This window comes from Leptonotus elevatus, chromosome 15 (assembly GCF_054856555.1).
Source record: "Leptonotus elevatus isolate MCC_2025b chromosome 15, RoL_Lele_1.0, whole genome shotgun sequence".
Lineage (NCBI taxonomy): Eukaryota > Metazoa > Chordata > Actinopteri > Syngnathiformes > Syngnathidae > Leptonotus > Leptonotus elevatus.
Genome location: NC_141253.1, coordinates 8,586,075 through 8,602,768, shown reverse-complemented (window position 1 = coordinate 8,602,768; position 16,694 = coordinate 8,586,075). Strand labels below are relative to the sequence as shown.

Genomic DNA, 16,694 nt, shown 5'->3' with positions numbered 1-16,694 from the left:
AACGTTTCGCAGCTTAAGTGCCAGCAGAGGCCAGTGTTGTGTAGGTAAGCGCTCCTTAAAATGTGGCACTTTACATAAATTTATGATGTTATTATTATTATTGTTATTATTATTTTTATTATTAACACATTTGACACATTTTACACAATTTATCTGGAACATGCAGATGTATATATAAGGTGGCTGCATATTGATAACTATTATCTATTAATTTTTATTATTTTTACAGTGTTCTCAAGTTTTGGAATGCAGAAAAGACTTGTCAAGTGCAACACATTAATAGTTGACAACTGGGCGTAGATTTTTTTTTTTCAACATTAAAATGTTCTTTTTTTTCAAATAACCTTACTTTACCTTCTGGATGGAAAAATCTGCCATAATAAATAATTATGAAAATTGTTTTGTTCGGTGCTAATTTCAGTCTGTGTCACTTTCAGGCTTGCAAGGGTGTGTTGCATACCTGCTTAGTCAAGTCAAACCCACATTGTCTGCTCTGATTGGCTGGAGCCGTTCATCTCTACCGTTGTTTTACTGCCCGTCCGCTATCACCATCCAGGTCCAAAGATCACTTTATTGTTTACCCAAGCGGTTAGCAGTGAGGCTCACCCGGCTCCTAGTTCTTCCTTTTTGAACCCGAAACCTCGACTGGTGGCTCCTCTCAAGCCACCTGCTCCATCCTGTGTGGCCTTCATCCGGTTATTGGAGGACTCAACAGAACCGCCTGATTCAATATTCTGTACCAGGCTGAAGTCCAAAGTGAGTCCACACAAGGACCAGCCTTTGAGTCCAGGGAAGTTTTTCTTTCTTTCAGCCATGTTTCTGTAAACGTGGAAGACCGTAAAGGACATCAGTCTTATTATTGTTCAAGGTATGTCTTCTTGTTTCATCTCAAGTAAACCGTGCCATTCTAATTGTGCTAAGCACTGTTGTGTGTTGTGGTGGGGCAAAATTTTGTTAAAATAAATCACATCTTTTTGAAAAGCAAAGGCCTATGTCTTATTTGTTTAGATGGAACTCATTTTAATTCATTGTACGCACTAACCACATTTAATTGATTATTGATTATTATATATATGCATGAATGCCTCTTTAACTCTTGGCTTACTTTTTTTTTTATGTTAAATTGTGCTAAAAGTTGTTTGTTCAATAAAAATTAATGAATCAGACTCAATCAAGGGAACAAAATGAACATGGCCATATCACCGTGTAATCTTTGTGGTTATAAACAATCCGTCATATAGCTTTTACTTCGGTGCAAAGGGTTGAGTAGGGAGTGGCTGTTTTCATTCGGTCCTGAAAAACTCATGTTTTCGCCCCCATAAATTGAAATGCTTGTTCTTGAATCGTGCTCAAAAGTGCCACCTTTGACTGTCCCTGTCAGGATATTCAGCAGTGTTATTGCTTTTTGAGTAAGTGACAGGTGCCACAAATGGCACCAATTCGGTGTATTGGCTCATGTATTGGAAGACAAGAAAATACAGAAGTAGGATACGTAGTTGCCATCTTGCGCTGTAGTTACCGTAACAAAAAGGCAGAATTGCTGATACGGTTATTGCATTTAACAAACAGTGTACGTTGCAAATCTCGGATTCCATAAGTATTCAGCTTTCAGCATTCCGCATAACTTTTTTTGCAAGTATAATAAAGTCTGTTTTTCCTCAGCTGTACAATATGAAGAAACAGAGATAAAATGGGATCAGTGGCATCCTACTTTGGTCAGCTGTGTGGGCAACAGCAAAAGAGAGGTAGTTTTTTTTTTTTAATGGGTTAGGTGTATTTTTTTTATTGGTCAAAAACTTTATTTACTATTATGGAATGAATTACGGCACTCTGTTTTCTCTACCAACAGAGGAGGAAAGACGTTTGCGAGCCAATGACAGACCTTTGAACCTGTCCTACCACTACGCTGTGAGTACCCAAGATTGAAGAAATAATACATGGGAAATGTAACTCATGTCTTAATTCTTCCCATTTTAGAATAATGCCATCAAGACGTCCAAATACAACATCTTCACCTTCCTGCCACTTAACCTTTTCGAGCAGTTCCGAAGGCTGGCCAACAGCTACTTCCTTTTCCTCTTTGTACTTCAGGTAGGCCTAATCAGCTCGATAACACATCTGTGCAAACAACTACAATGTGAGATACAACTGCAGGATTCAATGAAGAAGCATGTATTCATGAATTTTTTTTGTGCAGCGCAACAATATGAGAGTGAGTAGTCGTTGCCAATAATGTATAGTTTTCCATTGCACGATCTGTATTTGCTTGTCTGCCATTTTGGAGGTCCAGAGCACAACGGCACTCTCCGAAATAATGAAATATTAAGTTTTTCGTTGTTTTTTTCAGAAAACACCAAAAAAAATAACAGACACAGATATTGATTATATTAAAGTATTCATAATTCATTTTAACAAAGAATGTAGCTAATCTTAGGCAGAGGTGGCCGACAAAATTAGCTTTAGCCAAAATTATCCATTAGCATTCATAGATGCATCTAATTTATGAATGGGTGTACTGTATGTGTGTGTTTACAGCTCATCCCACAGATTGCCTCGCTCTCGTGGTTCACCACAGCCGTCCCTCTCATTTTGGTGCTCTCTATAACAGCGGTCAAAGATGCCACCGATGACATTGTGAGTTGACTTTATAATAATTATTTTTTGTATTCTTAAGCAATAGCAGTGCTTAATTAACTAATACAACATGTTGTGCTCTTTCTGTCATTAAAATCAAACAGAACAGGCACAACAGTGACAAACAAGTGAACAACCGCAAAGTGAGCGTCCTCATTGATGGAGAGTGAGTCATTCAACTTTTTCTTGTTATATATTTGTTTACTGCACATTGAGTACAAAAACTACAATAAGCTTTATTCATGACTACGCGGCATGTTGTAATTTAGGGTATATAAATAAAGTTGAGTTGTGAGTTTTTGTTGTGCTTAAATTTAAAAATGTCCTTTTTATACCTAAATCATACTATAATGTAAATGAATATTCGTTTTGATTTGGCAGACTTCAAAGTGAAACCTGGATGAATGTTCAAGTTGGAGATGTGATTAAACTGGAAAATAACCAGTTTGTTACAGTAAGTGCCACAACAATAACAGTTAAAAAATTTTTTTTTTACTTAACTGTCTTCTTACTTTAACACTTCTTGATTTTGATCGTTTTTTTCCCTTCAGGCAGACCTTCTTTTGCTCTCGAGCAGTGAGCCTCTAAATTTGGTCTACGTGGAAACAGCAGAACTAGATGGGTGAGTACATTATATCAATTGTATTTGTATGTATCGTTGTCTGGTTCTTTCCCCATCGTTCTTCTCATGTCTTCATGATTTCCCCCAGTGAAACCAATCTGAAGGTGAAACAGGCACTGACAGTCACTGGAGAAATGGGAGACAACATTGAAGACCTGGGCAGCTTCACTGGTGAAGATTTTAATGATTTGTTTTTGGAGAGTGATACTTCTGTGACCATGACATCAAAGATGACGCGTCACCTCGATGTTTCTCAGGCGAAGTCAGATGCGAACCCCCAAACAACCGCCTGGACAAATTTAAAGGGACACTCACTGTAAATGGACAAACGTACTCTTTGGACAATGACAAAGTGCTTCTACGTGGATGCACTTTGAGAAACACAGAGTGGTGCTTTGGACTGGTCATCTTTGGAGGTAAACTACTGTCGGGCGCTGACCATTCATAGCCCTCCTTACATCATTCACATTCATAAAACACATGACGCAAATGTCCCTAAGATGTTTTTCTCATGGTTTGCATCTTGGGTATGTCAGGTCCGGACACAAAACTGATGCAGAACAGCGGAAAGACCACGTTCAAACGCACAAGCGTTGATCACCTTATGAACGTCTTGGTGCTATGTGTGAGTTTCTGTTCATTACAAAATGCTATGTAACTGTGTACACTGGAAAAATTGTTGGGTCAAAAAGGGACCAACCCAACGTTTTGGGTTATTTATTAAACCAAAACGTTGGGTGAAATGAATAACACATAAAACAACCCAAAATTTGGGTTGTAATTTTTTTTGTTTTATTTTATATGTCTACATGAATAGACCACAAAACAACCCAAAACCCAAACAACCCAAAATATTGGGTTATTCATTTTGACCCGGCTTTTTTGTTTACACGCATAACCCAAAGAGCTGGTTCAGTCCCCAAAAAAATAAGTTGTTTTGTTGGTTATTCATTTGACCCAACTTTTTAATTTCAAATAAATTACCCAAAGAGCTGGGTCGGTCCCCCAAAAAACAAGTTGTTTTGTGGGTTATTCATTTGACCCAATTTTTTGTTTTAGAATAATGGTAAATGGTACTTCATTTATATAGCGCTTTTCCACCTTAGGCCCTTAAAGTGCTTTACATTTGACTACTCATTCACCTACTGATGACGCAGCATCAGGAGCAACTTCTGGATTGTGAGTCGACCACTCTAGCACTGAGCCACGCCGCCCCGGGCTAAATAAATCAAAATGTTGGGTCGGTCCCTTTTTGACCTAACTTGGGTTATTTTTGACCCAACTGTTTTTAGAGTGTACCAAATATATTTGAATATATTAGACTTAAAAGTTTGACTGTTCAATAGGAACACAGGCACAGTCTAATGAGCAGAGCTGGGCTGTCTGTGTAGTTTTTTTAGGCTTCGTGTCATAAAGCTCTCGCCGAAAGGTGGGCATCCGTCAATAACGAGCCAATGTAACCACGACTTCACCCAGTGCTTATACTCAACCGGCAGGTTAACAATCTCTTAGCTACCGGTTGAGTCGAAGCACCTGTAGCTTTCTGGATCTGGATTTGCCAGCTCTGTTTTTTCTGAGAGACCTTATGTTTTCTCATCATTGTCTCCATCATTCCATTGTGCATTTGCATATGATGAAGAGTCGAGTGAGTGTGATGTCCATGCACATTTTTTGACTCCTGAAATTTCTTGCACATAAGTATGCCTTTACATCCGCCCCAATCAGATCTTTGGCTTCCTAGCCTCTATGTGCTCTGTTCTGACCATTGGCAATGCAATCTGGGAAATGAAGGAAGGCTCAGCGTTCATTGTGTTCCTCCCTCGGGAACCAGGTGTTGATGCTTCTCTCTCATCGTTCTTCACCTTCTGGTCTTATGTCATCGTCCTCAACACGGTTGTTCCTATATCTCTCTATGTCAGGTATGTATTGTAGCTCATGAAAAAACAACAAAATTGGGGGACCAATGTCCACTGTCTCACGATTAACTTTGATATGTCAGTGTGGAGATCATCCGTCTTGGGCATAGTTTCTACATTGACTGGGATAGGAAGATGTATTATCCCAAGAATGACACTCCAGCTCAGGCGAGGACCACCACTCTCAATGAAGAGCTCGGTCAGATCAAATATATCTTCAGTGACAAGACTGGCACCCTGACTCAGAACATCATGACATTCAATAAGTGTTCCATCAATGGCAAAAACTATGGTAAGAAAATGATTAAAAGTATGCAGGACAAAAAAACAAACATATTAATGGTTTGTTGTTTATTATTCAGGCGAACTGTTAGACTATTCAGGGCAAAGAATGGAAATAACAGAGGTGAGTTCATGTCATCATTGGCTGTGACTGTGACAACTACACAGTTCTCAACTTCATTGGATCACATCTGATTGTCATCCCTGACAAGCGTCTATCTGTCTTCAGAAGACACCAAGGGTGGACTTTTCGTGGAACAAGCTGGCCGATCCAAAGTTCATTTTCCACGACCACAGTTTGGCAGAAACGGTCAGGGAGGGCAACTTGGAGGCTCAGGCCTTCTTCCGTTTGTTGGCTCTGTGCCACACTGTCATGCCCGAGGAAAAGAAAGAGGGTGAGATTCTTTATTATCACAGTCTGAGTGTGATACTAAACATATGGGCCGACAATTTTAAATGTTCCCTTTGCCACCAGGGGAGCTTCACTACCAGGCTCAGTCCCCTGATGAAGGTGCTCTGGTCACTGCTGCGAGAAACTTCGGCTTTGTGTTCCGTTCACGCACACCGGAGACCATCACAGTTGTGGAAATGGGCCAACAAGTCATATATGAACTCTTGGCCGTTTTAGACTTCAATAATGTGCGCAAGAGGATGTCAGTCATAGGTGAGATCAGTGGCAACATGGATAAACAGAATTGCTCAGATTTGAGTTACTGTTATTATGAGACACATGTTTGTATATTTCTAATTGGTCATTAAAAGACGGGTGATCAGTAGTGATGAGAAAATGAAGCTTCATGAAGCACCTGCGTTGTTTTTTTAAACTCATCTAGATCACCAATTCCAGTCCTCGAGGTCCAGAGTCCTGCAATTTTGAGATGTTTTTGCCTACCAACACGCCTGATATTAAAGATCAGGATTGTTAAAAGGCACGCTGATAAGGTGATTACACAGTAAATTCTGTAGAATAAATTTGACTCTATTTAGAGAGATAGACTCAGTTTTAGAATAAAATAAAGACCTGAAAAATAAGTAATAACAAAAGTCACTCAAGGGTTGAGGAACAAACTCATGACCTTCAGCTTGGGAGACTGCCTCACTACCGCTCCTACTATTTGCTTATATCCAAGAGACCAAAAGCTATGCCCCATCTTACCTTTTGCTTATATTCAAAAAATAGTTAGAGTTGGAGTTACGGAGATTCCAGCTAACACGAGTGATGTACTAACACACAGCAGGAGCTCCGTAGCTCAAGGAATAGATTGGCTGTCTCCCAAGCTGAAGGTCATGAGTTAATTCCTCAACCCTTGAGTGACTACCAAACCCCCCCCCCCCGCCCCCATTTTTTTTATTTTACTCTTTTCCAGGTGTAAATATTAGTCTAAAACGGAGTCTATTTGGTCCCACTCTAAATGTACTCGACAGAATTTACTGTGTATGAATCAGGTGTGCTAGTGGGCAGAAACATCTCAAACCTGCAGGATTCTGGACCTCGAGGAACGGAATTGGTGAACCCTGCTCTCGATGGTGCTCCTAGTTTAAATATAAAGGCTAGTGCAATGGAAATTAGTTAAATTTCCACTGCATCTTTAAACCAAGACTCCAGAGGAGTCCAAAAAAGTATCACAATTGCTTCATGAAACTTCATTTGTTGATCACTAGTGATCAGTCCAGTTTGTCGGCCTTTTGCCCGAAGTTAGCTGGAATAGTGGCATAGAAAATGAATGAAATTGAATCGCCATTTTGTGTGTCATCATGTGGTGGAACACCAACGTTTTCAGAAATAAAATAAAAAAATTTAACTAAAAATCTTAATACATTGACAATTTGATATCATCCTTGCCATGATTTACAGTGCGTAACCCTGAGGGGAAGTTGACTCTATACTGCAAAGGAGCAGACACCATCATCTACGAGAGGCTCCACACCTCCTGTAACAAACTAATGGGCGTCACCACTGGTCATCTCAATGTGAGTTTTCATTTCCTCCAGAGAAATGTCAAGCTTTCATCATCGTTGATGTTTTTAACCCTAACCTTAGGAGTATGCAGGTGATGGTCTCCGCACATTGGTTCTCGCTTACAAGCATTTGGATGAGCACTATATTAAGGAGTGGATGCAGCGTCACCATGAGGCCAGCATTGTAATTGATGGAAGAGACGAGAAACTCGATGAACTGTATGAAGAGATTGAAAAAGACTTGATGGTTGGTACACTTACTGATTCGATTTCTGGACTAATCTTGCTTTTCTCAAGCTAAAAAAAAAAGATGAAAAAAACCATTCTTACAATTTTTTACAAAACTTTGGATTTAGCTTCTGGGAGCAACAGCCGTCGAGGACAAGTTGCAGGACGGTGTCCCTCAGACAATCGAGCAGCTGGCCAAAGCTGACATCAAAATCTGGGTGTTGACCGGAGATAAACAGGGTTGGTATCTTATTATGTTATTTTATGCATCATTTATCAGTAATCTCAATGTGTCTGTTACATTTCACAAATCCTAATTTCTATCAGAGACGGCTGAGAATATTGGCTACTCCTGCAACATGCTGCGAGAGGAAATGAAGGGCATTTTCATTGTGGCAGCAAATACATCTGAAGGAGTGAAAGAGGAGCTCGTGTAAGTGAGTTAAAGTATATTTAAAAAAAATCTCTGTTATCAACTTGATGTTTTACATGAGTCATATATTCCATGCTGTGCTGTTTTTAGGTCTGCAAGGAGGAAAATGTGTCCAACAGCAGCAGATGCACCGACTGTGACCAAAGCTCGCGCTGGCCTCTTCTGGCTTGAAAAGAAAGAAACTGTGCATGATGACAAAGTGGAGGGAGAATACGCTCTTATCATAAATGGACACAGTCTGGTAAGAGGTTTTTCATCCCCCAAAGTTAAAATGGATCTTTGACGTCTAGAGCCGTCATTGGCAGTGAATGAGTTAAATCAAAGAACATTTTACAGAGAAGGATGATTTGACTTGATTTCGCCACCCATAACTGAAATTCTTGGCGTCTTCTTCCTTTTGGTCCCCAGGCCTTTGCCTTAGAGAAAGATTTGGAGTTGGAACTGTTGAGGACGGCATGCATGTGCCAAACAGTGATCTGTTGTAGGGTCACCCCACTACAGAAAGCCCAGGTTGTTGAACTGGTCAAGAAATATAAACAGGCGGTCACTCTGGCCATTGGGGATGGGGCCAATGATGTCAGCATGATCAAAGGTAAACTCATGCGCAGACGATACAACAATGCTAAGAAAAGATCAGCATTCATTTTGACTCACTCCTGTTTGATTTACAGCTGCACATATTGGTGTCGGTATCAGTGGTCAGGAGGGCATGCAGGCTGTTCTGTCCAGTGACTTCTCCTTTGCCCAGTTCCGCTATCTGCAGCGTCTGCTGCTGGTGCACGGGCGCTGGTCATATCTGCGCATGTGCAAGTTTCTACAATATTTCTTTTACAAGAATTTTACCTTCACCTTCGTGCATTTCTGGTATGCCTTCTTCTGCGGTTTCTCAGCACAGGTGAGGAATATTTAAGTGTTCTTTCTTGATGACTGTTTTGTCTTTTTAGTACAATACAGTAGATGGGTACACATTATTGCAGAGTTGTAGAACTGCAAAGGTTTCTGTGAGTCAAGTCTAAGTTTTTTTTTTCATAGATAAATCTTGTACGGAAGTCTAGTATCATAACACTATTCAAGTTCAGGTAACGTGACCAGACATCCCGTTTTGACCGGGACACTCTTGTTTTTGAGGCTTTGGGTCCCTTGTCCCGGCAGATTTCGCCAACCTCATTGTTTTGTCCCGATATTTCGTACATCCCGTTCCACCGTTCTGTTTTTTTTTTGTTTTTGTTTTTTTACCATGTATATGTCAATTGTCTATCACACAACCTAAGATAAGCTTTCTAGGGAAATATTTCCAATGTGTGACCAGCGCAAGGTAAACAGCACAGTCCGGCACAGAACAAAAAATATTGGATTATAGTGATGATGTCTTGTTTAGCACTGTTGAACTGTCAACCAATATAGCATTAGCATTAGTGATTTTATTTTCAGCGAATTTCTGGCATCCTGGTTTTTACTTTTGGAAATCACCCCAAGTTCAGGTCAAGGAAGCTTTTTCTCTGTCATGCCTCGCCACAATCATTGCCAACATGGACATTCAAGTTCCCCAATTCAATGACGGCATCCACAGAAGGAATGCCTTCTCCCATACCAAGGTACCCCAAGGGACTTTACTCAATCTAAAGATCCTTTTCCACCTGAAAGGTGACAGTCCATGACCCAGCAAGTACAAGTCATCTGGTAAACAAGGCAAATGCCCGATGGGCTGGCCTCTTTTGGGGCCAAAGCAGTGCTTTTTTGGTTATTTTCCTCCATTTTACCCCACAATTTAGATGGACTAGTCCATTACTCCATTTTGAATATAGACAGCAAACTGAACCGACATCAGTCAAAATATCTGTGGCAGAACAATGTGTTAGACAGGTATGATCAGGAGTTGGGCAGGGCCGGTAGGCATAATTCAAAATTACAGGGCCGATTTTTTTGTGCCAGTCAAGCTCTGGTTGAAACTAGAGCGGCAAGGCACCTGCCACTCAACCACTCCGCAAAATGGCACCATACTTCGATTTGCATTTTTCAGTGGTGAGACCAAGCGGCATTTCTCCAGACTGAACTCCACCAATCCCACCGAGTAAAGGTGTGAGGCCTTGGTGTCCCATGTCCAGATGGGGTACAGTTCCTCTCTGTCATTTACCAATTTGCATTGGGATCCAGAAGGCATCCTCAGGCCCCAACATTATAGACTCTTAGGCTCATTTCAATACTTTCACCGCAATGAGGTGATGATTATCGAAGGGTTTTAAACAAAAGCATTCAACCGTAATTACAGAAAATATTTATATTGTGCTCTGTTGACCTTTTGCTGTTATAATTCATAGACTGTGTATGATGAGTGGTTCATCACCCTGTACAACCTAGTGTACACAGCTCTCCCAGTCCTAGGCATGAGTCTTTTTGACCAGGTATGCAACAATCACAGGGCACTTTATAAAGTACACTTGCATCATACAACAAGATATTCTTCTTTTTTTTTGCAGGATGTTAATGATCGCTGGAGTTTCCAGTATCCACAGCTCTACTCACCGGGGCCTCTGAATGTTTACTTCAATAAGAAAGTGTTTGTCCGCTGCATGATCCACAGTTGCTACAGCTCCCTCATCCTCTTCTTCATCCCATGGGCGGCTATGCATGACACCGTCCGAGACGACGGCAAAGAAATTGCGGATTATCAGTCTTTCGCTTTACTGGCACAGACGTGTTTGCTTATGGTGGCCAGCATCCAGGTAAGGACTCGAAATGCACTTTTCATTTAATGGTTCATTTAAGTCATTCAACTCCATTTTGTCAACAAATATATCATCAATCATAAGTACTGTTCTCTGATACCGTCTTAAAATGCACATTGAAAATATATATTATCTTTAATAAATATGTACCTTTATATTAGGGGTGTCAAAATTTGTGTGTTAACTTCGACTTAATTTAAAGTTCCTTTAACGGCACTATTTCTTTTTTTTAAACGCGCGATTAATGATCGCCACTTACTTGGCAAGCCTGTACTGGGGAAATTCCAGTCGCAACGTAGCAGACACGTCCACGTCAAAATTTAGCAGTAATAAATTTAATAATAATTGAAGTCAAAGTTAAAACATTAACCAATTAATTAATCACAAAATATCACATTAACCATGTATTAACGCAGATTAATCACACTATTAATTTTGACCGCAGATGATCCTTTATCTTGACAGCGGATGGTTACATTAAAAGTAGCACAGGTTGTGTTTGAGCAATAAACATAACTACATGCATTAAAGTAAAATATTTAATAAATGTTTGTGTATGACATTCAGAATATTTGTTCATGTCAAACTACTGGGGTCATTTTTTTTTTCATTTTAAATGATGCAAGTAATTAAGTGATTAGAAAAAGAGGAGGATGAGAGTATGCAGTGGATCAAAAAATGTTGAAAACGTCCTCATAACATTTAATGTCAAAAGAATTAACACATTACAAGTGCTCTTCAAATTCGGCGGGCAAAATGTTTTGATAAAAAAAGCCTTTTTAATTAAGCGATTAATCATGATTAATCAAAATTCTAAGATGTGATTAATCTAATTAAAATGTTTAATCGTTTAACAGCTCTAATAATAATGCATATATTTGTGGAGATTGGGGTCAAGTTGTATTTTACCATTTTAAAAATGTGCAGAATTTCTTACAAATGCAATTATGCCATCTAGTGGCAGAAAAAAATGACCTCAACACAAATCAATATCACACTTGTTTTTTACAGTACAGTACATCGTTAATTTTAACTCTTTTTTTTAAAAAATGAAATTACTGTATCAATGACTAAAAGATGCAGCCATATTTCTATTTAACATTTTTTTTTCAATTATTAACAGGTGTATGAAAACTTAAATGAAAAAGATTTTACTGTACATTTTATTGTACATTTATAACAGATATAAAAAATTTAATTTGTTGTGAGTTTAACTATTGGAGTCATGCGATTAATTACAATTAAAAAATGTAATCGCCTGACACCCCTGCTTCATATATATTTGCAACCTGTTCCAGCTGTGTCTCGACACCCACTACTGGACGGCTGTGAACCAGTTCTTTGTGTGGGGCAGCCTTTCAGTCTATTTTGCTACCACGTTCACCATGTACAGCAACGGCATGTTCCTCATCTTCACCTCCACATTCCCTTTCATTGGTAAGTCACTACAGAAGTCACACAAAGAGAATGTTCATGTTATAAAATACTCATATAACAGTTTTAAAAAATGGACTGATATTTTCACCCGTGTGTTTGGGACCGCAGGTACAGCGAGGAACTCTCTGAACCAGCCCAATGTGTGGCTGATTATACTCTTGACGACGCTCCTCTGCAGTCTGCCAGTGGTGGCTTTCCGTTTTACAATCATTCAGCTTCGTCCCACCATAAATGACAAGGTATGAAAATCCTGATCAATCAGTAACTAATGTAACATCTCGGGGAGCAGAATAGGATCGCTAATGGAGGACACATTCCCGCATACCTTCAGCGTACCTAACTATATCACTTGCTTACTTATGTCAATCGATCGGCATGATTTTAAGTAAGCTAAGTTTCTACGGAAGCGTATTTATTGCATGCGGGAAAGTGTCCGCCATTAAAGAGTATGCAACAAGTACCTTGGAGTTCAGAGGTAAAAAATTATAATAAATAAATCAAAAATAATAAATAATTTATTCCCGTTTTTTTTTTTTTTTTTTAATTTTTTTTTTTATAAAGAGCTCAGTATTGTTCATTCGGAAATGTCATCATCATTGCTCTTTATTTTTAATTTTTAATTTTTTTTAATTTTTATATATATATATATATATATATATATATAAAACATTTTGTATGTGGATGTTTTTCTAAATATTTCCCCCCTTGTTTTTTGGATTTTTTTAATGATAGAAAAACATATTCAGTAAAATGGGAAAAAAACATCAGAAACACAGAAAATAAAATAAATAAATAAATACACAAAAAAACAAAGCTCCATGAAAAAAATTGTCAGAAAAACAGGAGGGCCCCCCATGTTTCCATACTCTTGGACGGAAAATAAAGCTAGTCTGAGATAAATACTCTTTGTACTAATGTAGACATATGATTCCAAAATCAAAGGAATTACTATCTCTCCACAGGTGAGACATAAGTTGCGTAAGGAGACGCTGCCGGCCCCTGCTCCTCGTCGTCCACCGGTCAGGCGAATCAGCACCAGGCGATCGGGCTACGCTTTCTCTCACGCTAAAGGCTACGGCGACCTGGTGACATCCAGAAGATTCCTGCGCCCTCTAAAGAATCGTCCCGCCTTGTTCAAACATACGGACTCACCGCTAGCACAGAACCAGCCACAACACTACCGCACTATCACAGAGGAGGCAGAGCAGCCAATGCACCACTAGTTTAAAAGGTACAAACGCAATGAGGTTGCATTGTGGGGCTCATGAGCATCAGAAAAATCATTGCATGGATGGGTTCTGAGACATACAGTATTTGTATGTATACATATACTAATGCTGTTCTTTAAAAAAACAACAACACACAAGTCAGTTGGGATGAGCCGAAGCAGACAAGCAATATGTATTAGGGAGGTGATGTATGTTTGTCGTTTTTGCACATTTTCTCATTGAATCATTCAATTCAACATAAATATATGATTTTTCAGTCAAACGCATGTGTATTTTTGTTAAATTATTTTGTCATGCGTTCTGCGGTTTATAGCTGGCAAAGGAATTTGAAATTTACATCATGTCAATTGTTTATTTTGTTTTTGTTTGTATTGAACTACCATTCCAAAGTGTAACTTTAAGTGCATTTTGAGTTATCTCCGATTTTTGTTTACAAGATTATTAATTATAAGATTGTTTCACATATACTGTCATTCTGAATTATTGAGATGTAATTATTCATATATTCATTTGACTTTGCTTAAAAGGAGCTATTACATTAAACATGTTTACCAGTTGCAGTGCAAGCAAAGTACCACCAAGGGACAGTGTTGTGTTTGAAACACATTTGACCTTCTCAGAGCCAGTAAAATTGGTACCTTTTAAAGGAACACTGCATCTGTGGCCATCATTTTACGCAAACAGACTAAATTGTATCAAAGCTATGGATGGATTACTTGTAATTGACAGAAATTTGTTTCAGAATGATCATTAGTGTTTTCCAGAGGACACAATGGGAATTACATAAATACTGTAGTTGCAAAATTTATATCAGATTTTCAGGATTAAAAAAAACAAAATTATGATGAAAAGCTGCATGTGCTGAGCAGTAGTAGTAGTAGTAGCAGCAGCAACAGTATTCGTAGAAGTAGTAGTAGTACTTGTAATACTTGTAGAAGTATATGAAGTAGTAATACCAGCACTTCTAGTAACTTTAGTAGTACTTGTACACTGTAACAAATTTCTGTCAAATCTACAGTAAAAAAAAATTACAGCATTATCTTGTTTTTTAATTTTATGGTATTTAAGTGTGTACAGCAATGGATTATGGGTAAAACAGTGCATTGTGGGTAAAACAAAGTACAGGAATTTGCTGTATGATTAGTGGTCAAATACTGTAATTTTTACAGCAACTATGTTTTGGCTTGTATATATGTGGATTAAAGGTAAATACTGTAAAGATTGTCAGGTTTTGGCGGGCTTCTCTATAGGAGAAGAAGCAAATAGCGGACCGTGTATTGTCACCGGTGCAAGGACAAGAATTCAGCGAATTAGTGAGTAATATTTTAGCGCAAAGGTATTTATGCACTCGGCTGCAGAACGACGATTGATTTTACAACGAGGGCGGCACAGTGGCTGACTGGTTAGCACGTCCTCCTTCTAGTGTTGAGGGTGTGAGATCGAGTCCGGGCTTTGGCCTTTCGGGGTTGAGTTTGCATGTTCTCCCCATGCCTGCGTGGGTTTGCTCCGGTTTCCTCTCACATTCCAAAGACATGCATGGCAGGTTAATTGAGCGCTGTGAATTATGTTCGTCTCTGAGTGCCCTGCGATTGGATGGCAACCAATTCGGGGTGTACCCCGCCTACTGCCCCGAGGCCAGCTGGGATAGGCTCTAGCACCCCTGCGACCCTTTTGAGGAATAAGCGGTTAAGAAAATGGATGAATTGATTTTACAACAATACTGTATTATTCATTTAAATTAGAGTACAGTGAATTACTGTTTTGTTAAAAAAAAGTAAATACAGTAAGTAGCTGTAATCTATATACAGTAAATGAATGTAAAAAAAATACAATGTAATAGATTTTCACAGTAATTAAATGAGATTATAGCAAAGTATTCACGTCAGTCACAAGGACAAATCCATTGTTTATAGAAATGAGAAAAATAAAAAGCAAGTGCAAAAATATTGTATGTATTCATACAATGTAGCTATGCAATCACTTTTGATGTGTATGGTATCTTCTTGTCAAACCTCTTGTAGCATGTGTATTGCATCACACTATTTGCTTAGCTGCAGTGTCCTGCGGGACTGAACAAGTATCAATCCCACAATGGCACAGATCCAGAAGAGCTTTTGGTCAGCTTGTCAATTGCTAAGAGCGAACATGAGAGATATGTTCTGCAGTAATCGGATTTAAAGCAATGGCAATAAAATGATTGTTTTAATTTGTAAAAAAAATAAAATAAATTGTCATAAGAAAAACCAAAGCAATATAATCTTGGATTCTCATTTGAATTACAATGACTTTAGTTGACATTCCATGCAAGTTCCCAGAAGTCCACGCAGTGCTGTGTCAGATGGCTCACCATCCTTGAGTGAAGGTCACCGCATGATCCTGTCGCATGGGGGGAGGAATGGGCGCCGGCATGTGTTATAAATAGCCCCATCCTAACCACAAACATGACACTAACAGATTCTCTGTCTTTTTTTTTTTTTCAACCAATCTAATATCGTTTTCTGAAATGATATTCTTGCCTAAAATATTTTGCAACGAATAAGGAATCAGGCAACAAATGCAAAATAAAGCTTATAACAGGTTAACGTTCTGTGAATCAAATACATTTGTGCACCCTTGATATCATAAGATTTTCCAAGAGTCAAGTGGAACATGCAACCAGGTTGGTTTCTTGAAGTTGATACGACAACTTCAGGAGAATCACTTGGCAGTCGGACTTTGGCTGATTGGTCAGCAAGAGGCTGCAATCTTCTGCTAATGACAAAAAATATATATATTTTTTTAAAGTGTCATGAAAAAATTAATGCAAAATAGTGTAATGAATGTTAACGACAGTGAAGATAGTTCAAGCAGCCACTGTAAAATGTAATGTTTAGTTTAGTTTAAAAAGTAAAAGAAATACCAAAATTTTCTTTACAATATGTTCTATGCAACCCCACTAGTCACACGGTATTATGTTTAATATTGCGTTTATGAGGTAAACAGCTAAATCCACCTGTTTTTATCCATGTCAGGGAGCGTCCATTTTGCCACTTCAAATATTATTCAAAATAATAGTAATAATAATAATAATCAATGACTTAATTATCACGCCTCAAAAGCAGAGCCATTTTTGGGCTCAAATCCCACAAGTCTAGTTAAAAAAAACTAAAAACACCCATAGGTTAAAAGTTTAGCTCACTTCAGCGAGTAGAGTAGAAATAGTAGTAGTTGTAGTACTAGAGTAGAGGT

The 16,694-nt window shown here is 38.6% G+C and overlaps 1 protein-coding gene across 1 annotated transcript; it reads left to right on the top strand.

Moving 5' to 3' along the window:
• The first annotated feature begins 600 nt into the window (after window positions 1–600).
• LOC147161844 (phospholipid-transporting ATPase ID-like) lies at window positions 601–14,688 on the top strand. Its single transcript, XM_086096681.1, has 28 exons — window positions 601–868; window positions 1,663–1,745; window positions 1,850–1,908; window positions 1,978–2,091; window positions 2,536–2,634; window positions 2,739–2,800; window positions 3,016–3,088; window positions 3,186–3,256; window positions 3,345–3,427; window positions 3,514–3,672; window positions 3,793–3,881; window positions 4,982–5,175; window positions 5,256–5,464; window positions 5,535–5,578; window positions 5,684–5,849; window positions 5,930–6,118; window positions 7,310–7,425; window positions 7,496–7,660; window positions 7,770–7,881; window positions 7,969–8,074; window positions 8,165–8,315; window positions 8,483–8,666; window positions 8,746–8,969; window positions 10,393–10,476; window positions 10,552–10,797; window positions 12,099–12,237; window positions 12,346–12,476; window positions 13,200–14,688. The coding sequence occupies exons 2-28, from the start codon at window positions 1,691–1,693 to the stop codon at window positions 13,458–13,460; spliced, it is 3,585 nt and encodes a 1,194-aa protein (XP_085952807.1). The 5' UTR covers window positions 601–868; window positions 1,663–1,690; the 3' UTR covers window positions 13,461–14,688.
• Window positions 14,689–16,694: the final 2,006 nt, after the last annotated feature.